We start from the raw sequence: 22,056 nt of genomic DNA, 5'->3' as shown, positions 1-22,056 counted from the left end.
AGAATGCTGCGCCACTCGGGAGGAGATGCTGCAGCACCCTCAACACCCCTACTTTCCACGGCTATGACTACTGTAGTACAATGCACAAGATATCATGGTTTGATAGTGGACTCAAAAGAGAGAAAAGCTATTGAACAGAACAACCACATATTCAAGCAATTCCTTGTCAGATAGCTGATGTGATGTTGTGTTTGTCCATGTCTCCCCCTCTAGAACGGATATAAAATTTGAGTAGATTCCCCAACAGAAGATGCAGAAGGATGATGAGTAAGAGAAACAGCAACAGACTCGCTGAAAGGCCAACTGACACCAAAGAAACTAAGCACCAATAAGGCCAACTGACACCAAAGAAACTAAGCACCAATAACATATAGCAGAGACCCAAGAAGATCACAACAATATACATTTATTTCTCTCTTCCTTAGACCCTTCGTCAACATTACACCTACTGATGAGGGCACACTGGGATGGCATCATATAGCAGATAGATGAGAGGGCTCTGAGTCCCCTTGAACGAAACACAATTAATTACTAGCCACCATAGGTCCAAAAGTAATTTCTATAGTTTAAATTGTTTTGCTTTTTACAAGTGAACTCTACAATAAAGAGTATATAACAGCTATTTATTTTTTTGCACACATGATGGTATCTCAAAAGGAACTGTAGCAGCATTTGAGTGTTATATGAACAGATGGGCAGCAGTGGGTGGGGAGATGGCTGTGGGGAACCCTGATTGTGGCAGCAGTGGGTGGGGAGATGGCTGTGGGGAACCCTGATTGTGGCAGCAGTGGGTGGGGAGATGGCTGTGGGGAACCCTGATTGTGGCAGCAGTGGGTGGGGAGATGGCTGTGGGGAACCCTGATTGTGGCACTCTACATTGCAGCCATTTAGCAAACACGCCTATCCAGAGCGACTTACAGCAGTGAGTACATACATTTTCATGCTGGTCCACCGTGGGAATCGAACCCTCAACCCTGGCATTGCAAGCGCCATGCTATACCAGCTGAGCTACACAGGACCATGTCTAATGCAACAACAAAAAAATAAAAAGATGTTCACCTCCTACTTCCTGTGTCAAATCTTTATGTGTATCTCCTCACTGTCTTCTGTTAGTTCACCGCTTCTTTCCTCTGATTACGATAAGCAATTCCCCACAGCCATCAAAGCCATTCCAAACACATGACAATCTGCAACCAACAAAGGATGTTGGGCCAATTGCAGAAGTCTTTCAATGCAATAAACTCTTGCATTTTGTCAACCTCAAACAAACAATGTCTGAACACAATCAACCACACCCCCCAAACAATTATCAAGACAGCATGGGGTTTCAAATGGGTCTGAAACAAATGACAAGCACAAGCACAAACCGGAACGCGGTGATTTTATATCTTTCACACTAATTAGGGCCCCTGGGAAACGTGGACCAAAACTATGGTTCCTAGCGTGTCACACATGGACAATGGCTAATGCAGTCACATAGGCCCACAGATGAATAATTCTGAACATTTAAACCATTAGCTATGTGTTACATTTTACAACATAAGATATAACTTGCAACAAAGCAGATTGTAGCACCATCACTTGTCCATTGTTGCTTGCACCGAGGGTCAGGATAAAGAGGAGTCTGTGATGGTAGAAATGACATTTTTGGAAAAAGTGGAGCCCTGCCTTTTGGCTGATCCATTTGTGGTTTCAGGGTGGGTGAAAACAAGAGTTGGATGCTGTGGAATCAGTAAAAGTAACCAAAAGTGCTCTTGTGATAATTGTTTGTGTTTCTGCTGGCTAGAGGGAGCAGGCACTCCGCGTTAAACGAATGGGGACAAGAGATGTGAATTGTTTTGCTCTCAAGAAAAGGGTGCCATTGAAAGGAATGATTACTGGGGTAGCGGTAAATGTACCCAGTGTTTGTGATGCTCGTTGTTTGGTGAGACGTAGACAGGGTGGCACGAGACATTGTCTGTCCTTTTAAGTTTTGATGTTGAGTCTTTGCTTGACAAAGTGATGTTAGGATATATAACTTATCCCATACAAGCTTTTGTGCCGAAAACATTACGTTGTTACAGGTGTCAAGCTTATGGACATGTGGCAGCAGTGTGTAGGAGGGATGTTTCTAGGTGTGAGAAGTGTGCAGAAGGGCATGAGACAAAGTAATGTGTAGCATTGGGTAAAGTAGTGGTATGTGCTAATTGTAATGGTGCCCATGGGGCTGGGGATCAGAAATGTCCCGTGTGAGAGAGGCAGGTTGAGGTTTCCAGGGTTATAGTAGTGCAGAAGTTGCCATATGCTGAGTCAGTGAAGAAAATATAGGAAGATGGCTCAAGGGGAGGGATCCTGAGAGGAGTGGTGTGAGTAGTAGATCTGTACCAGTCCAGAGTGATAGGCCAACAAGTGATATATGCTTCAGTAAGATTGGATTTTTTGCATTTACAGCAATGGTTGTCAACTGTATTGCAGGGACGGAACGTAAGTCTCCGGAAATTGAGGTTGTAGTGGCAGCTGCAGAGATATTTGGGTGTACGAGACTTGACGTCAGAAGAGTTACAGGGTGTGTTGAGTGGTGGTGTCTGTTGGCTGTTGGCCTGATGTAGGACTAGATATAATTAAATAGTGGACTAGGGTGGTGGTTTATTTTGTGAGTGTAGGGTTAGATGATAGGGGATTTGTTGATTTTCCTAAATATTTTTTTTAAGCAAAGTATAAGGTGATACTCCAGTCTAGTAGGTGGCGGTAATGCAAAGTTTATCGGATGCCAACCACCGTTAAACCTTATCAAATAAGAAGACTTGTCCATTGGGCTGCGTTTCAAACTCATAAAAGACACACACTCCTCCACTTACAATCGCCTTATGCCCTTGGGGGAATCCCCGCGGCCATTTTTTTGTTGGTCCAAATGATTAGGCAAGCAAGGGAAGTTGGCAACGTAAGCCGCTCAGCCCTAGTTTTTGATCCAGTTTGCGAGTGTACAATTATGTTCACTCCAGGCCTGAAACTCCCCATAATTCAATTCGCGATGATTGTACATCCGCTAAGAAAAGTTAGCCAAAACTTAAAACCAACGTTAATATGGAGAAGTCACCATACAAGTGTAAGTAAAAATGAATGTAAAATTGTGCTACTAATGCACATGACGACTCAAACACGTATATAAAAGTAATGATGTTTTTGTTTGGTTAGCTTTTGGAAACATCAACTTGCGCACATATCTTTCCCTGACATCACTCTTATACATTGTCCTTTTCCATTTACCTGATATAGTAGGATGGCTAACATTCGATGTCTGCGGATCAAATCAAATCAAATCAAATGGTATTTGTCACATGCGCCGAATACAACAGGTGTAGACCTTACAGTGAAATCCTTACTTACAAGCCCTTAACCAACAATGCTTTAAGAAGTGAAGAAAAAATAAGTGTTAAGTAAACATTTTAAATAAAAGTAACAAATAATTAAACAGAAGCAGTAAAATAACAATAGCGAAGCTATATACAGGGGGTACCGGTACAGAGTCAATGTGCAGGGGCACCGGTTAATTGAGGTAATTGAGGTAATATGTACATGTACGTAGAGTTAAAGTGACTATGCACAGATAATAAACAGAGAGTAGCAGCAGCGTAAAAGCGGGATCTGGGTAGCCTTTCGATTAGGTGTTCAGGAGTCTTATGGCTTGGGGGTAGAAGCTGTTAAGAAGCCTTTTGGAGAACAGTCTATGACTAGGGTGGATGGAGTCTTCCTCTGACACCGCCTGGTATAGAGGTCCTGGATGGCAGGAAGCTTGGCACCAGTGATGTACATGGCCGTACGCACTACCCTTTGTAGTGCCTTGTGGTCGGAGGCCGAGCAGTTGCCATACCAGGCAGTGATGCAACCAGTCAGCATGCTCTCTATGGTGCAGCTGTAGAACCTTTTGAGGATCTGAGGACCCATGCCGAATCTTTTCAGTCTCTTGAGGGGGAATAGGTTTTGTTGTGACCTCTTCACGACTGTCTTAGTGTGTTTAGACCATGATAGTTTGTTGGTGATGTGGACACCAAGGAACTTGAAGCTTTCAACCTGCTCCACTACAGCCCTGTCAATGAGAATGGGGCGTGCTCGGCACTCCTTTTCCTGTTGTCCACAATCATCTCCTTTGTCTTGATCACGTTGAGGGAGCGGTTGTTGTCCTGGCACCACACTGCCAGGTCTCTGACCTCCTCCCTATAGGCTGTCTCATTGTTGTCGGTGATCAGGCCTACCACTGTTGTTCTTGGGCACAGGGACTATGCTGCCCTACCAAGCAAAAAGGCAGTAACTGCTCATAGCGTGGAAATGAGAAAAATGGCTTGTATTTAACTTGGTTTCACAGTAACTTTATGCAGTTACTGCTAACACGACCCCCATTTTCTCCAAAACACAGTACAATAGAGGCAGGATACTTGTCCACATGATTAAGCGTGTATTTAATATAGCGAAACTGACATTAACTCATTTTGTGAGCTCTCTTTTAGCCAAGATATGAAATGCAATCATAATTGACTGTAGCGCATATAAGGCACACAACACTTCCATGATGACTGAAAACACAACCATGGGATGAACGAGTGACACATTTCCAGGCAAGAGAGATCCATTTGAAATTAATTATTTCTTCCCTCGCCCGTTGCCCTGCAAGTGTCAACTCGTCCGACGTCATGAAACGTCATCAGAAGTGTCCACTTAATTTGAGGGCTGAGGGGAAAGGGTGTGTCTTTTAAGTGTTTGGAACGCGCCCCCTGCACTTTTTGGTACTCGTAGTCTGTCCGTCAGGGGGTGCTAGCTCGCGCGTCACAATTTCACATACAGAGCTAGCATACACACAGAACGCAACAAAAGCTAGGCTATCGATATACTACCCTGTGTCTCTTTCCCGTCGAGACAGCATAGGACATTGGCAATATAGCTAGCTGTTATTTATCGTTTAATAAAGATGTCGACCACGACCGGCGGTGGAGAGTTTGGCAACCCCCTGCGGAAATTCAAGCTCGTATTCTTAGGCGAACAAAGTGGTAAGTGGAGGTCTTTTCAGCAGAGCATGTAAGTATTTGTTTTGGTGAGAGTACCGCTAGCTGACGTTAGCCTAGTTGTTAGCTAGCCAGGCCGAAACAGAAAGATTATGCTAAACGACGCCTTATGTTAGTTAGCTATATTTTAGCCAAGGGAACTTGCTTACTAGCTAGCGTTATCCCATTGAATCAGCAAAAATGGGTTGCTTGAGATCATGTTGCCAAAGATGTTGGAGGATAAAGCTAGCTAGCTAATTTAAGTACTAGCTAACGTTAGCTTGGTAATATATCTGGTCATGCATATCCCTTAACTAACTAACGTTAAGATACTGAACTGTCGGTGTCATTCACGAGTTGAAGTTACATTCTTTCCATTTGATGTGAATGTTTTTCTGTTTACTTGATATCTAACTTCAGCTTGTGTGGGTGGAGTCAGTTTGCTAAGCCACGTCTGTCAGAGGGGAGCCAGTTGAGCTAGCTAGCTTGCTAATTCACTGAGCCGTTTATTCAACCTTGGCCATTTCCCGTGACAAACGTCAACATTCAGAGAAATAAACCAGACATATGCTATATTATTTCCTCAAACAAATATTAATTCAGATTTGTATAGCCCCAAAACGGTGTATCGATTTTCCGGGCCATTTTAGCTAGCTAACGTTAGCTAGTTATCGCCTCCATTCGTGGCTCCACCCTTTGCCAGCTCAGCGTGGGTCAGTACTCCAGAACCTAGTTTTTCGATTTATCATGGAAATAAACAATATAATCACATATATTATCACTGTCAGTATTGTGTTTTAAATAGCTAAATGATTTTTTTTTAAAGGTACGTTTTATTTCTTTTCCTCACGAATTACAGTTGTAGAGGATCATGCAGAATTTAGAAAATGTAAATGAAATGTTCTGTCTTTACAGTGGGAAAGACATCGCTTATCACCAGGTTTATGTATGACAGCTTTGACAACACCTATCAGGTACATTATCTTATTTCAAGTACAGTACTGGTAATTCATTGCATGTTTATTTATAGGAACAGTGGGCAGAAAGACAGATTTGTACCTTGTCAGCTCGGGGATTTGAACTTGCAACCATGCGGTTACTAGTCCAACGCTTTAACCACTAGGCTACTCTGCCGCCCCAACTAACATATCAATCAAATTTCAATCAAATGTATTTATAAAGCCCTTCTTACATCAGCTGTTGTACAGAAACCCAGCCTAAAACCCCAAACAGCAAGCAATGCAGGTGTAGAAGCACGGTGGCTAGGAAAAACTCCTTAGAAAGGCAGAAACCTAGAGAGGAACCAGGCTATGAGGGGTGGCCAGTCCTCTTCTGGCTGTGCCGGGTGGAGATTATAACAGAACATGGCCATGATGTTCATAGATGACCAGCAGGGTCAGATAATAATCACAGTGGTTGTAGAGGGTGCAACAGGTCAGCACCTCAGGAGTAAATGTCAGTTGGCTTTTCATAGCCGATCATTCAGAGTATCTCTACTGCACCTGCTGTCTCTAGAGTTTAAAACAGCAGGTCTGGGACAAGGTAGCATGTCCGGTGAACAGGTAATGGTTCCATAGCTGCAGGCAGAACAGTTGAAACTGGAGAAGCAGCACCACCACCAGGTGGACTGGGGACAGCAAGGAGTCATCAGGCCAGGTAGTCCTGAGGCATGGTCCTAGGGCTCAGGTCCTCAGAGAGAGAAAAAAAGGGTAACATTCGTTGGCATCCACACCACTCTGAGCTTTGGGTTGTTTTGCTTGGTGGAAATGTCTGCCTATGAGAGCCATGTTCTATTTTTTGTAACCTGACTATAGCTTGCATACAATCTGCTACAAAACTGTGGGGGGAAACAAGGACACAAGGCCATACTTTTCTTTGGCTTATTGTTGAATGTAGTACAGACATGCAGTTTGTCAGTGATATCTGAGGAGAATGTTTTTTTGTCTTGCAGGCAACAATTGGCATAGACTTTTTATCGAAAACGATGTATCTGGAAGATCGTACGGTAAGTACCACTTGGCTTCTATATAATCTGCATCACTTGAAACCATTTCACATGTCCCTTGAGTTTGTGCCCATATGTAATCATTGCATATCCCCCTCCAAGCCACTGTCAAAAAGGGGCTTAGGTAGTCTCCTTTTTATCTAATCCTGACTAGACTGCTTGTTTAAAGCATGGACGTAGATGCACTATGAGTTGCAGTTTCATTATCAGTTTTCATTTAGCCCATGTTTTCTTTCCTGCCATGATTCTGTTTTTAGTTCCATCATCATACGTTTTTGTCTCTGTCCACCCCTCCCCTCCATCCCCATGGCTGGGTTTCGAACTGTGTCCGCTCCTTGGTTTGTGTGGTTGGCCACAGATTCGGCTCCAGCTGTGGGATACGGCCGGGCAGGAGCGGTTCCGCAGTCTCATCCCCAGCTACATCAGAGACTCAGCTGCTGCTGTGGTGGTTTATGACATAGCAAGTAGGTATCACCTCCCTGCCTTTCCCTCAGTGGACGGAAGGGGAGAACAGGGCAAACAGCATTTCCGCAGCTTGGCAACGTCACTGGACTGTAGTAATGAGTTGAACCCGACTTGCGCTCAGTGAGTAATCAGATCAGAAAATAGCCTCCTGGTGCTTCAGGGCTTCCATTGTCTGAGAATTTTGTGCAACCCTAAAGTCAGTAGATATTATAAATGACATTGTTGGTGCAATGGTTCCAAATAGGAGTGGAGTGGTAGACCTCTCAGTACATCCAGTGGTGATTGTGCTTGTGGAAATGTTGTCCCTAAAGGGGCTTGTCTAAGGAATGGGGGAAATGCTTTCCTTGCTACAAAAGCATTGATTTGGAACATTTGCCATCTATACTAGGTAACTAAAAAGCGTCAACATTGGGAACAGGTCATCTGCTAGCTACATGGGAAAGCTTTTTCCTATTCCAGGATGCATGAGCATTTTCGCCACTGCTGCCTTGATGTTCTCTTTGCAACTATTTTATGTCGTTCCTCTTTTCCATTTTCCCTTTCCGTCTGTCCCGTTTCCTTCTCCTCCGTCCCACTCCCCAGGTCCGACTCCAGCTCTGGGACACTGCTGGACAGGAGCGTTTCCGTAGTCTCATTCCCAGCTACATCCGCGACTCCACCATCGCTGTGGTGGTTTATGACATCACCAGTGAGTTAGAGCTCTGCTCTCATCACTGTAAGGGGGGTAGGGGGGCAGGGTCAACTGGGACATTACATTGGGAAGGATGCTGTCAACACAGTAGCAAACCTCAACAGCTTCTAATGTATGAGTAGTGTTGCTATTATTGGAGGCATTTAGTGTCGCCATGTAGGGACTTTAATGATGCAACTTCATGGAGGTTAGGGAGTTTTCCCTTGTATTAACAGTGGTGTGGGGACTATTATTCCTTTATGTGCTTAAACTTAACTTACCGTTTACTTTTGCTTACTAACACCTGGCTACTGTGCGTTCACTCCTCCACTGAAATCAACTGTACTTTCAATGATGAGCAATGACTGTTCTGATTTGCAAATGTATCTAATGTGTTCATATCCCCTTCACTCGGAGTTCAACCCTCATAAGATATTTAAAGTGATCATGCTCACTCTGTATGCATTCTGAATTGCTACTATTCTTCCCCTCAGACCTCAATTCATTCCAACAAACCTCAAAGTGGATTGATGATGTCAGAACAGAGAGAGGAAGTGATGTCATTATCATGCTTGTGGGAAACAAAACAGACCTGGCTGATAAAAGGTACATGGTGGTGTGTCTGTGTGTGGAGAGCAGTTGCTGGGGTGGTAAATGGCAATGTGGTCCCTGAACTGGATATTGACCTATTTGACAACTGTTGTATGTGTGAACACTGTCTCAACCTGGTTCCTCCTCCCTCGACTGTATTTGGCATCCCATCTTATTTAGATATGAGTATATTGGGCATAACATTCATTTTCAAGTGTTTTCAGTTTTTGATCTATTGAACTTTACTCCATGTTCACCCTGCTTACTATTTGGTTAAACCTTTTTTTTGTTTGTCAAATTTTGGTTTTATCAACATTTTTTTGTTCCCTCTCCCCGGTGTCTCCCCATGTCGCTTTGATTTGGTGTCCACTCCCAACCCCCTGACACCACCCTCCCCTCCTGTCCCTCCCCCTGGGACCATGGCAGACAAGTGTCTGTAGAGACTGCAGAAAGGAAAGCTCGTGAACTCAATGTGATGTACATAGAGACCAGTGCCAAGGCTGGTTATAACGTCAAACAGGTGGGTGTCCAGTTACCACCAGCAGGTGTACAAACAGCCTCCAGAACTGCTCATTATGCTCCCCCCTTAGGAAGAGTCATTTGTCATGTACTACATGGATTAGATGTTTAATGTGGACCAAGTGACTTTGGATTCCCTTTATTGCGTGTCAAGCTGTTTCATCTTTTCTCAGCAAAGCTGCTCCCTCTCCTATCCGTTTGTCTCTCAGAGGCATGACCAAACTAACCCTCTCTCTTTCTAACCAAAAATTCTGAGCTCTCCGTTTTCTCTCCATCTCCCCCTTTCCCTCTCGGCCTGTCCTCTTTCATGTCTGTCTATCCCTCCATCTCGGCTGTGGCCTGAGCAGACAGATCACCACGGAGGAGGGCGAGCAGAGAGCTAAGGAACTGAATGTCATGTTCATTGAAACCAGCGCAAAGACTGGCTACAATGTCAAACAGGTAGAGCTTCTGTTCACTCAGGATAGTCCAGCCCAATCTGCCCTCCTAGACTACTTTCACAACTTCTACTTTTCCCTTCTCTTTTCACTTGAATCCTCGTGGCCTGTCCTCTCTGCATTGTGATTCACCTCAGTGCTCAGGTGTTGTTCATGTCCATTGCTTTAGAACGCTTCGGCATCAATTGTACTGCACTGTCTGGCTCCATGTTGGGTTTTTCTCTTATTTTGCCTCGTTCCACAAAATGTCTGCTTGTGTTTCTCACTGTTTGGCATGGAGCCATCAACAGGCCTATTGAATGGGCATAGAATCTAAATAATCACATGACCATTTTTGACGCAAGTTAACAACTCTTAACGTGTTATTGAGACATCTTCCAAGATGAATGTGTAATAAATATCAGGATCAGTTTTGTCAGATGTGTGTAGCCCCATGTACAAATATACTTTATATATATATATATATATATATATATATATATATATATATATATTACATGAAATTAGCTCTTATAAATATTGACTTACCATCTAGGCCGTCACTGTTATGTGGTCAACATTAACATTATTGATGCACTGTGTGGTACGGCTGTTTTGCTACACTGATTCCTTTCTTGTGATTCCTCAGCTGTTTCGCCGTGTTGCCGCAGCCCTACCTGGGATGGATAACACACCAGAGAAGAGCAAAGAGGACAGTATCTTTTCACAAAAGGGTTATCCCCGAGGCAGAATGGTTTGGAGCGTGTTTGAGCTCAACATGTAATCAACACTCCAGAAATGCTTCAGTGTCTGTAATGTTATCTGTTGCTTATGGTTTTAATTTAGTTAAACTTGCATAATATTCTTCAAATTCCCCCAAAAATGTTTATGATGCATGAAATGACTAATGAAGAATATTCCTTAAGCACCTCCTCTCTCAGTGATCGATATCAAACTGGAGAAGCCGCCGGAGATGGCTGTGACGGAGAGCAGCTGCTCCTGCTAGTAAACACCTAAACCCCCACCTGACCTGCCTCTTCCCCACCAACAGCTTGTCTCTCAGTGGCCACTCTCCCCACCCATGGCTCACTGCCATCGGCTGCTCTTTCGACTCAGTGATTTTTCAGAGTAACTGTGTGGATGTGCTATTACTCTGTATTTAAACAGATCATCTAAAGATAATATTAAAGGTAAAACTGTCAAAAACACAGAATAGGTTAAATGCTGACTATGATCAGATTGTCATCCAACTGCATGGCATTATCTAGGATTGCCGACTGACAACTGCTCCTGGGTTATTACACTTTTTGGAGCATCAGTGCCATCACACTTATTGTTGTAAAGTGATATTGTTTGAGATTATTTAAGTGACTATGAAAGGTCTCAGTCCCTTTTTGCTTCTTTGCTTTTATTTCCAATGGAGAGTCTGGAGTGGGTCAGCTACAGTATTCTATATACGTGATCAACAAAGTGTCTGTTACTGATTCCCATGATTTTTTGAAGTACTTCGTTGCAAAAATGTTCCCCTCTAAACTTGATGAACATTATTTGGAATCATTGTTGGCTCAAATCTATTAATTTAAGCCTAATGAATAAGGGACATTTTTTAAGGGCAAGAACAGCCAAATAACTTCATTTAGGATTACTGTAGTTAGTCGACTGAAGATTTCAATGGCGGCTGGTTTGTTCATTTGGCAGGTTTTCCAGGTGGATGCTTCAGAAAGTACATGTAGCCAACCCGATAGGAAACAAGGGTATGCATTTTTAGAAAAGGGACATAATCCCAAATTCATTGTACTGGAAAATACTAACTTAAATCTACTGATGTACACTTTGAAACTATAGCCGCTCTGTCAGAGGAACTTTCCTCAGTTATCTACCCGCATACTAACATCTCCTTGTGTCTGAGGAGAGAAGGTGTTTAAAGTCCATGTGTGGGGCTATGGAATGAGCAGGTGTCAACCCTTTTACACACTAGATGGAAACATGTCACTTGGCCCATACGAAGTCTCCTACTCACCCTCCAATTGATATATATTGTATTGTTTTCATCACACTTGCAGGAACAGCGTGCTCATCATGCAGGATTTATAGACGGTTAAGAACACAGATGCCTTGCATGTTTGTTCACCAACGTTGTGCACTGAATCGAGTCCCGATATTGTGAAGATCGAGAGGCCTGCTGACGGGCCTCTGGCTTCGGTAGTTGTTTTGTAGAGCAGTTTACATAGTTGATCCTCAGATACAGCTAACGCTTCCTAACACCCTTGCTGTAAAAAAACAAGTGCAGTGAAGATAATTTTTTATTGCTATTGCCTGTGTATCACTGTTTTTTAAATTTATTTAACACAAGCAACCGTAAAATCGCATTGTATACATTGTATACACAATTACAGTTGCTGGCACGCACGTGGAAGTTAGTGTTTTATTTATTTCCATGTCTCTGCTTGGATGCTGAATTTCAAAACAAAAGCCAAGCCTGGTTGTTTCGTCTCAAGTCACCACGGTCACACTGATGATGTTGACTCCCTGCAGTGTGTATAGTCAGTGGATTTAGGTACAGAAAAGGCATCACTCCACCCCTGTCCTTTAACACGTACACACAGTGGCATACACACAAACCAAATAACCACAGTCAAAAATGTCCCATCCTCACCACCACACACCAATAGCTGTAGATTGTTTGAAAATGTAAACATTGTAAAATGTTTAAACAAATGTAGATAAGTATTTAATTACATCGAACAACCTTTAGCTTAATAGTTAATTATATTACCTGTCGCTGACTGAATACTCAGCTCTGTGCTTTTCTGAAGTGTCTGTCCAGTTGAAATATGTCTACTAGTGTTTAGCAACGTTTTTGTGAATAATAATGTACTGTTAGTATTACTCTGCTGTAAAAAAAAAAAAAGGATAGTTAAAGTGTATCACACGAAGTAAAGGTATTTCACCAAAATTGTTCCAAGCTTCTTGCAAATTATTTTTATGAATATTATTATTAATAGGATAAGCCTACCTTTGCATACACATTACTTTAGACATTTTCATTTGTAACTTCGTTCCTACAAAATGAAGAATGTCAGATTTGTTATTTGTCAGTGGTCTTTAAAATATCTTATTTGACCTCTTTCTTTTTTATCCATGTAATATAGTATTACATTTCAAAGGTTATTGGCCCTAATGAATGGAATGTTGCCTTTTGTCATAGATGTATGGGCCTTGTCATGTAATCCACAATGCATTAGTGATAATTGCAACCAACAACGTGACCGTTTCTGTGCCAGGAGGACAGTTTATTTTTGCATAAGATATTGTGCATTTACAATATACAGTATTTAGACTTTGAGAGTGACATATTGGCCAAGCATAAACTATTTATGACTGATAGGATCAGCGTTCTCAGTTTTCGTTTTCACCTGAACGTTATAATTATTCCGAGATATCACCTATGGCTACAACTACTGAGGTGGCTTATTCTAATACCCAGCAATAATTAATTACCAAAATCAAGATTTATCACATTGCGCACGTTACACATTATGAATAATATATCGAAGCAAAAAATTTGACAGAAGTGTACAAATAGCTAAATAAAACTTAATTGAATTAACATGTCTGATTTTAAATATCATTGAAATATATAGATCTATGTAGCCTAAACTATGGCCTATTTATATTTTAATACAGTAATCTCGGTTTTCATTTGAAGCGTCTTTATATCCTTCCCGTGTTATGCAAAGAAATGGCCAACATTGTAGTTGTCACGTTCCTTCTGAAGTTGTCAGCACAAAATACATAAACATCTTGATTATATGTTTTGCGGAAATCTGTGTATGAAGTGTCGCGGAAGGGCAAAAAAGCATCTAACGACGTACTTGGGTGTTCAACGGGTGCTCGGTAAATAACGAGCGTTTTCAAGAACCACTTTAGTAACGATGGTTTTGGGAAACAGCTCGGAGATTTAACGATGCTCCTACCAAGGTTATAACGATTGACGTAGCCTTAATATGATTTTGGGAAACCGGGCCCTGGACTTTATGTACGAATTAAATCTAGGGATACCATCATTCCCAATGTCAGCCAAGTTGAGCTAAAACAAGCTAGGAGTAGTTGTTCTCATTCCAAACCTAGGTGTGCACTGTGTAGACCAGAATAGATTCCAGTAGGATACCTGTGTGAATTCCGGAAGCAGTGACGTGAAGAGTTGTTCTGCATTACTTTCGGCTGGAAGCTGGGTGGGTCAGGAATCCAACACAAAAATCCAGTCTAACTTGATATGATAAATAGTGAGTATATTGGGTTTGATCTCACTGTCATAATAGAATAGCATTTTGGAGGCAGGAGGATCCGACTGGATACACAACATTAATTCAGTGACTTTACTAGCGTTGCCTTTCGCACTTGTTTTACTGCTTGTTAAGTAGTTACCATTTTTCCCGTTCATTCAGAACGTTATTATGTCTCGAATTCTTTCGGGAATTATACCAGACGAGGCAGTCTTCGCAGACTTCAGAAGACAAGCCTTGTCAACGGACAACTGGTACAGTAAATATGACAAGAACGGAATGGAGGTCTGGGTCGAGGTGGCCCCTGTAGCATCATCCCCTCAAGGAAACAAAAACATCCCTAAAGTTCACAAGATAAAGGTGAGGACACTTTGGCTTGACTTATCTGTCGATTTGATACACAGTAGTGTAGCCTAATGTTTTTGCACTGTAACACTAAACAGTATATGGTCATGGATCAGTTGAGTTGTTTGACCAAAATATGTTCTATATATATTATTTTCACCTTTATTTAACCAGGTAGGCCAGTTGAGAACAAGTTCTCATTTACAACTGCGACCTGGCCAAGATAAAGCAAAGCAGTGTGACAAAAACAGCAACACAGAGTTACACATGGGATAAACAAACATACAGTCAATGACACAATAGAAAAATCTGTATACAGTGTGTGCAAATGAAGTAAGGAGGTAAGGCAATAAATAGGCTGATAGTGGTGAAGTAATTACAATTTAGCAATTTACACTGGAGTGATATATGTGCAGATGAGGATGTGCAAGTAGAAATACTGGTGTGCAAAAGAGCAGAAAAACAAATATGGGGATGAGGTAGGTAGTTGGTTGGATGGGCAATTTACAGATGGGCTGTGTACAGCTGCAGCGATCGGTAAGCTGCTCTGACAGCTGACGCTTAAAGTTAGTGGGGGAGATATAAGTCTCCAACTTCAGTGATTTTTGCAATTCGTTCCAGTCAACTATATATAGTCAACTATATTAACAAAATAGGGGCATATCCTGTTTTCTATTATGAATCCCATAGTCTGAATAGAGCAATAGACATTGCATTAAAGGACTAACTTTTACCCATTCCTGTCCTTTGCCTGACTTTTTCCAATGTATCTCTATCGGGGCTCCCCACCCCTGTTCCTGGAGAGCTGCCGTCTTGTAGGTTTTTGATCCAACCCTAATCTAGCGCACCTGATTCTAATAATTAGCCGGTTGATGAGCTGAATACGGTTAGTTACAGCAGGGGTTGGAGCGAAAACCTTTCAGGAGGGTAGCTCTCCAGAAACAGGGTTGAAGAGCCCTGCGCTAAGTAGTCTTTTGACATTTCAATGTCCCTTGGAGACAGCGTAACACAAGTTTTCTGTTACACATTTCCACCACAACCCTTTTTGTTTTTGTGTGGCGGCATTGTTACAAGAACACCTAGGGGTTTCCAGTTTTCCATGACCATTGGTTTATCTGGTGTCATGTTTTATTGTAGTGAGTACTCAACAGATAAGACCTGATCTTGAGATGGAATTAATTTATTGTATTACTTCAATAATCAATTTACTTCAATGCTCTCTTTTGCTGTTTGGATTTCAGTGCAGAATGACCATAAAAGATGTGTCAGCCGCCACCATGTACGACGTCCTTCATGATGGCCTGTATCGCAAAAAGTGGGACCCCACCATGTTGGAGAGCTTTGACATTGCCCGTCTCTCCCCTAACGCTGATGTGGGCTACTACTCATGTGCGTGCCTCTTATTTGCTTGAGTTAAAAGTGCTATTCCACATTCCTCTGTTGTTGTCTCTTTCTTTACAGTGCAAAAACCTGACGGGTCAAATTTACTAAACGTTTGTGGTTCAAAGATGACCACAGGTGAAAATGTGCAGTAAATCTGGTGTAAAGTATTTTATTTACATTCCTTCCACTGTCCCATTGCTTTGAGGAACCCATTTCTCCATGGTGCCCCTCCACTGCGTCTCTGTTTCCATTGCCTCCTCTCTCACTGACTTCCATTACACTATATTGCATTGGTTCCATCAGCAGTTGTAGTGCACTTCTTATTCTGCCCTCAGGAGTTCAGATAAGGCATGAGGGAGCTGCTTTTAGAGTGTATTTGTAGTCAACACGAGAGTGCAGTTGCTGCCATTGTAGGTCTTCGGAATCTTTGGTTACCATGACGGGGGGGGGTGTTTGTAGGAAAGCTCTCAAGTAGTTTTTCATTTGTTGTTGTCCATTTTGGTTTTCAGGGCTATGTCCGAAGCCACTGATGAACAGAGATGTGGTGACGCTGCGTTCGTGGCAGGTGACGGACGACGAGTACGTGATCGTTAACTACTCAGTCAAACACCTGGTACGTATGCCATGCACTTTCACCTCCTCGGTCTGTAGACTCTCTGGCTCTTAGCAACCATCCAGTAGTCTGTCTCCGCTCTACCATTCCTATAGTTCAATGGCAGTTATAGTCCTCATACAGGCCCTTGAAAAAGTATTCAGACTCCTTGGATTTCTTCACATTTTATTGTTACAAAGTGGGATTCAAATGGATTTAATTGTCTTTTTTGTTGTTGTTGACAATATACATAAAATACTTTCATGTCAAAGTTTAAGAAACATTTGAGAAAAAAAAGACTCGAATATAGTCATTGCATAAGTATTCAGCCTCTTTGTTTAGGCAAGCCTAAATTATTTCAGGCGGAACATTTGGCTTAACAAATCACATAAACAGTTACATGGACTCACTCTGTGAAATAATAGGGTTGACGTGATTTTTAAATGATTAAGCATTCCTCTGCCCCCATAAATACTACATCTGTAAGGTCCCTCAGTCAAGTATTGAATATCGAGCACAGATTCAAGTACAAAGACCAGGGAGCTTTTCGAAAGCATCATTAAGAAGGGCAGTGATTGGTAGATGGGTAACAATAGCAAATCAGACATTGAATATGTCTTTAAGCATGGTCAAGTTAATAATTATGCTGTGGATGATGTATTAAACCACCCAGACACAACAAAGATACAGTCGTCCTTCTGAACTGAGCTGCAGCACAGGAAGGAAACTGCTCAGGGATGTTACCATGAGGCCATTGGGGATTTTAAACAGCTACAGAGTTCAATGGCCGTGATGGGAGAGAACTGAAGATGGATCAACAGCACTGTAGTGACTCCACAATAATGACCTAAATGACAGAGTGAAAAGAAGAATACAAATATAGAGAATAAAAAATGTTCCAAGACATGAATCCTGTATGGAACAAGGCACTAAAGTAATACTGCAAACAAACACGGCAAAGGAATACACTTTTTGGCCTAAATGCAAAGCCTACAAGGGCTGATCTCGAAGGGGGCCAGGGCTGGGTCTTTTTTACAAAAACGTCTGTAGAGTCAGAATGGTTTGAGCTACAAAGTATTAAAGCTACAGTATTTCTGAAAAGCTGAGACTCACGAACACGCATATTTTGCTCTATGACCCTCACAAGCTACACAAGTCATTAGAAGCTAAGGGGTTCTTCTACATAGAAGATCATAGGAAATCCCAGGACATAGCGTCTACACTACTGTAATAAACTCACATAGTTGCTGTCACAAACTCAGCACAGTTGTCACTGACTAGTTGGATATTCATTTCCCACTGAGCAAACAATTTCTGTACTTACAACATTCACATACATTTATTTTTATCCAATTTTTGCTTTTGCAGAACTTTTTTTGAATGCAACTGTTCATGTCAAATAGTTGTATGTTCTACCTGTAGACCTGGTTGTCCTGAAAAGAAAATGGTAAAACACTTCAATGTGAAGCTAAATATAAGGGCTGGGCATGCAGATAAATGAATGTCAGAAAAAATGAAAAGCTGAATTTTGCTGGGGTCTCGGGACTGATAGTATTTCAAGCAGATTTAACCCTATGGCAAGACGTCAAAATTGCTGTCTAGCAATGATCCCTAACATCTTGACAGAGCATGAAGAATTTTGAAAACATTAATGGGCAAATATTGCACAATCCAGGTCTGCAATGCTCTTAGAGACTTACCCAAGAAGACTCACAGCTCTAATTATTGCCAACATGTATGGACTCAGGAGCTGAAAACTTATACAAAGACTATATATTATTTATTACATTTTTATGAATCTTAACAAAAATATATAAATTGTTCTTCCACTTTGACATTACAGAGTATCTTGTGTAGATTGTTGCCAGAAAAAAAAGAATTAAATTCATTGTAATCCTACTTTGTAACACAATAAAATCTGAAGAAATCCAAAGGGTCTGAATTATTTTGAAAGACACTGTAGATGAGTCATATAACAGAACCACCTTGTGTATATTTAACAAGATGAGGTGGTTCTAATGTGGATGAAGAAATAATGGTTTTATTGCAATGTAACATTGTTACTAATAGGTACTGAATGTTACATCGGTCTACATACGCCCAGAATCTCAGCTGATTTGGTTCTTATTTCTTCCGTCACAGAAATATCCTCCCAAAAAGGACCTTGTGAGAGCCATCTCCCTCCTGACTGGCTACCTGGTGAAGGCCACAGGACCCAATAGCTGCTCCTTTACCTACCTCTCACAGGCTGACCCCAAAGGTGAGACCCACCGTCCACAGACCATCTTCAGATCCTATGCTTCAGTTGTCTTTTCCTTATTGAAAGATATTTAATACAGGCTATGTTACACTACAGGTACCAAGAGTTGCTGTGAATATTGATTATTTGGTTTATTCTGTATTTCAGGTTCTCTTCCAAAGTGGGTGGTGAACAAAGCGTCTCAGGTTCTGGCTCCCAGGGTATGAATAATATCAGCCAACATTGTTACTAATCTTCCTTCAGCTAAATTCTGTAGCTAAATTCTGTTTGACGACAGAGTTATAACTGGTTTTTAACAGTTATACAATCAGCCAACAATCAGCCAATACCTCTGTGTGTTTGTGCGGGTCACGGTGGTAATTCTTGTCCTGAACTAGGTAGTAAAACTTGCCATCTAAGAATATTGAGTGTGGGTTTCAAGTCTCTTAAATCACCATGGTAACCATAACAACCCACTGGAAGGTCCAGTCCAGCTCTGTTTTTTTTGTTTTTTTTAAGTCTCTCAGGAAGAGAAAATGACTCTCAGCAGCCCTGTAGAACTTGTTCTTCTGGTTTCATAGCATGTGCAGCGTGAAACTATGCAGGGCAAGGTGTGTCTTTGTGTGCGAAACCAAGACTGTGTGTGTGGCTCATAGCTGTGATTGAATGGAAACCTGATGATTAATGATTAACAGCTAGCTGCTCATCTTAAATTGCACCCCACTTACGCTCATTGTAATATCATTACATTATGTACAGTGCCTTCAGAAAGTATTCACACCCCTTGGCTTTTCCACACATGTTGTTACAGTCTAATTTGAAAATGGATTAAATGTACATTTTTTAAGAGTGGTACTCAGTTGATATGTTGTTGGATTTGCCCCACACATAACACTTTGTATTCAGGACATGAAGTTAATTTCTTTGCCATGTTTTTTAGCTGTTTTACTTTAGTGCCTTATTGCAAACAGGATGGCTGTTTTGGAATATTTGTATTCTGTACAGGTTTCCTTCTTTTCACTCTGTCAATTACATTAGTATTGTGGAGTAACTACAATGCTGTTGATCCATCCTCCATAACAATTGAATACTTATTGACTCAAGACATTTCAGCTTTTCACTTTGAATTCATTTGTAAACATTTCTAAAAACATAATTCCACTTTGACATTATGGGGTATTGTGTGTAGGCTAGTGACACAAAATCTCAATTTAATCCATTTTAAATCCAGGCTGTAACACAACAAGTGGAAAAAGTCAAGGGTTTGGGAGGTGTGAATATTTTCTGAAGGACTGTACATGCATATGACTCAGGGCAGAACTGTAAAAAAATGAAGTGAAGGGGAAAAACTAGGCTGAGACTCAGCTCTCGTTCTCTGACGCACTCCTCTCTCCCTGCAGGTTCTGAAGTGTGTGCACAAGGCAGGCCAGAGTTACCCAGAGTGGAAAGAGCAGAACTCTCCAGATCAGAAGCCCTGGTTGTACCCAGAGCAAAGCACCCTGCCCATGATGGACCCGGCCGAGCTGACCGTCCAGCGGGCAGACTCTCTGGAGAACGTAGACGAGAGCTCCCAGCTGGACATTCAGGAGAGTAACAAAGCAGAGGACAGCAGCTGAGCACATCTGTCAGAGGGGATGAAGCCTAGACAAGAGAGGATGGATGGACAAGCTCACGCAGACCTAAAGACTCAAGTCCTCAACCTCTCCATAGCACATGATCCCAATCTTTAAAGTTTTAAGATCCACCCCCAATTTATTTTGTACTTATCCAGTTTTTGCCTTATAAATCACAGTTTATGCCTCTATGGAGGATGCGAGAATGAACTGTTTACATCTGTTTGGCCTTATGGAGCTGAACAACATACCAACGAGTGGAAATTCTGTTTCTTCCCCACTGCCTGAACTGATAATACAGCCAGTTCTTGACAACGAACTGTGCCAACTCCAGACAATGCACTGGCAGAGGTGCTAGAAGGACTTGGTTGTTATGTACAGCTACTTTTAGAAACGGCAGCATCAGGTATTTTATATTACCAGCAATGCTTCATAGTTTTTTATACAATTTGATATGAGGTTTGGAATAATTCAGAAACAAGTTAAAGAAAAGCCAGGATTTGCTGTTTTGATTTCCTGAGTATAAATTCATGTGAAAATATGTATTTGTGTATGATGTTTTTTTACTTTTCTATTTGATGGAATATTTGTTTCTTGAGCTACATTGTATTTCACTATTGTCTTTTTGACTGGAAACCATGAGTACGGATAGACAGAAATTGCCTTGTCATTCTATTGGTATTTATTGAAAGTTTGTGCAATCTGGGAGGGAGACAATGGAATTCATTCCATTGCTGGTTATATACCCTTGGTATGTATGCTTTGGTCTTACTGTAGGCACTGAATATAGGATCCAATGGTGACTTAATTAAATTGAAATATGTTTAGCAAAATATCACACTTAGTATTTTAACAAATGTACACAGTGACTTGTAGGATTTTTTGGTTTGTGATATTACCTGAAGAATCACCATAGATCTTACCCCTTTTAAAGTGTATTTATTTTCATAAAGTTCCTGATAAGTAATGTCATGACAGGGCAAGCAAGGATCCTGAAGTTAGCCTTGCATACAGCTCTTGAACTTGACTTTGAAGACAAATGATTGTAAAGTCGTTTTTTTTTCTTCATAAACCTCAGATAAGGTTCACGTGTATGTGTGTGTAATTACAGTGTTTTGCTGGGACAGCCAGGATGTCTGTGACAGTCAGTCAACCCCCCCAAAACAGAAACTCAAAGTGGAGCAACAAGTTAATCTACTGTGGTGTCACTGGAGCAATACCTGTTTTTCTCAGGAAGGGAGGGTGTTGGGGTTTCAGGGATCATATTGTAGTTGCCTGTGGAGCATGACCTGATTTAACCTACATGACCTGATTTAACCTACATGACCTGACTTAACCTACATGACCTGATTTAGTCTACATTACCTTTTTTTTTTTTTACCTTGTCAGCTCGGGGATTCGATCTAGCAACCTTCCGGTTACTGGCCCAATGCTCTAACCACTAGGCTACCTGCCGCCCCAACCTGATTTAACTAACATGACCTGATTTAGCCCAGATTAAGCTTCTGTAACCATGTAATGATGCTTTCATTGAAAGAGGAAACCAAATGTGTCACAGAATATCAAATAAAGTTATAACAAGGCTTGAGAGTTGATACGTGTTTTATTTAGTGTTTTACGAGAGCATGATCTGTGAAGTGGGTCACAGGACAGAAGATAGACACAGTGAAAACAGGTTCTACTATCCTGACTCCATCTTTAGGGTCATTAATGGACGAGTGATTTATTCACACTATCTAATCTATTTTGACATGTTAAAACAGATGTGGAACTCATTCCGTGCTGACATTTTATAAGTGATGGACCATAAACTACGGCACAGGGAACAATGTGATTTTGTTTAATGTATTGAGCTTCATACAAGGCAAGTATTAATTTATATGAGATTATGGTGTCGCCATAGTTGAATGAAGGATG

General features: G+C 41.4%; 3 protein-coding genes across 8 annotated transcripts in view; all 3 read left to right on the top strand.

The window, feature by feature from the left end:
* Window positions 1–314, top strand: part of LOC115205272 (arrestin-C-like) — a 40,562-nt gene extending 40,248 nt beyond the window's left edge. For both annotated transcript variants that reach the window (XM_029771067.1, XM_029771066.1), the window contains exon 16: window positions 214–314. The gene's annotated coding sequence lies outside the window, so the exon portion shown is untranslated. The remainder of the gene's footprint in view (window positions 1–213) is intronic.
* Window positions 315–4,767: 4,453 nt separating this feature from the next.
* On the top strand, window positions 4,768–12,637 carry LOC115205270 (ras-related protein Rab-6B). Of its 5 annotated transcripts, none has more exons than XM_029771062.1 (8): window positions 4,768–5,021; window positions 5,931–5,989; window positions 6,967–7,020; window positions 8,068–8,173; window positions 8,650–8,761; window positions 9,613–9,706; window positions 10,331–10,397; window positions 10,623–12,637. In XM_029771062.1, the coding sequence occupies exons 1-8, from the start codon at window positions 4,943–4,945 to the stop codon at window positions 10,685–10,687; spliced, it is 636 nt and encodes a 211-aa protein (XP_029626922.1). In that variant the 5' UTR covers window positions 4,768–4,942; the 3' UTR covers window positions 10,688–12,637. The 5 variants fall into 5 exon arrangements, 4 of the variants coding, with proteins under 4 accessions (XP_029626922.1, XP_029626921.1, XP_029626920.1 ...); XM_029771061.1 differs by lacking the exon at window positions 9,613–9,706 and adding an exon at window positions 9,173–9,266 and having other exon boundaries at window positions 4,770–5,021; XM_029771060.1 differs by lacking the exon at window positions 8,068–8,173 and adding an exon at window positions 7,379–7,484 and having other exon boundaries at window positions 4,771–5,021.
* A 1,275-nt stretch (window positions 12,638–13,912) lies between these two features.
* On the top strand, window positions 13,913–21,720 carry LOC115205268 (START domain-containing protein 10). Its single transcript, XM_029771058.1, has 6 exons — window positions 13,913–14,327; window positions 15,554–15,701; window positions 16,205–16,308; window positions 18,430–18,547; window positions 18,695–18,747; window positions 19,927–21,720. The coding sequence occupies exons 1-6, from the start codon at window positions 14,139–14,141 to the stop codon at window positions 20,140–20,142; spliced, it is 828 nt and encodes a 275-aa protein (XP_029626918.1). The 5' UTR covers window positions 13,913–14,138; the 3' UTR covers window positions 20,143–21,720.
* Window positions 21,721–22,056: the final 336 nt, after the last annotated feature.

Source organism: Salmo trutta, chromosome 13 (assembly GCF_901001165.1).
Source record: "Salmo trutta chromosome 13, fSalTru1.1, whole genome shotgun sequence".
Taxonomy (NCBI): domain Eukaryota; kingdom Metazoa; phylum Chordata; class Actinopteri; order Salmoniformes; family Salmonidae; genus Salmo; species Salmo trutta.
The sequence above is the reverse complement of the archived record's forward strand: the minus strand, read 5'-3'. Positions and strand labels throughout refer to the sequence as shown.

Coding starts and splice junctions, on each gene's coding strand:
- LOC115205270 (XM_029771062.1), top strand. CDS start 4,943: ATGTCGACCACGACCGGCGGTGGAGAGTTTGGCAACCCCCTGCGGAAA. Junction 5,990..6,966: donor GCTTTGACAACACCTATCAG/GTACATTATCTT, acceptor TTTGTCTTGCAG/GCAACAATTGGCATAGACTT. Junction 9,707..10,330: donor CTGGCTACAATGTCAAACAG/GTAGAGCTTCTG, acceptor GTGATTCCTCAG/CTGTTTCGCCGTGTTGCCGC.
- LOC115205268 (XM_029771058.1), top strand. CDS start 14,139: ATGTCTCGAATTCTTTCGGGAATTATACCAGACGAGGCAGTCTTCGCA. Junction 15,702..16,204: donor TGATGTGGGCTACTACTCAT/GTGCGTGCCTCT, acceptor TTTGGTTTTCAG/GGCTATGTCCGAAGCCACTG. Junction 16,309..18,429: donor ACTACTCAGTCAAACACCTG/GTACGTATGCCA, acceptor CTTCCGTCACAG/AAATATCCTCCCAAAAAGGA.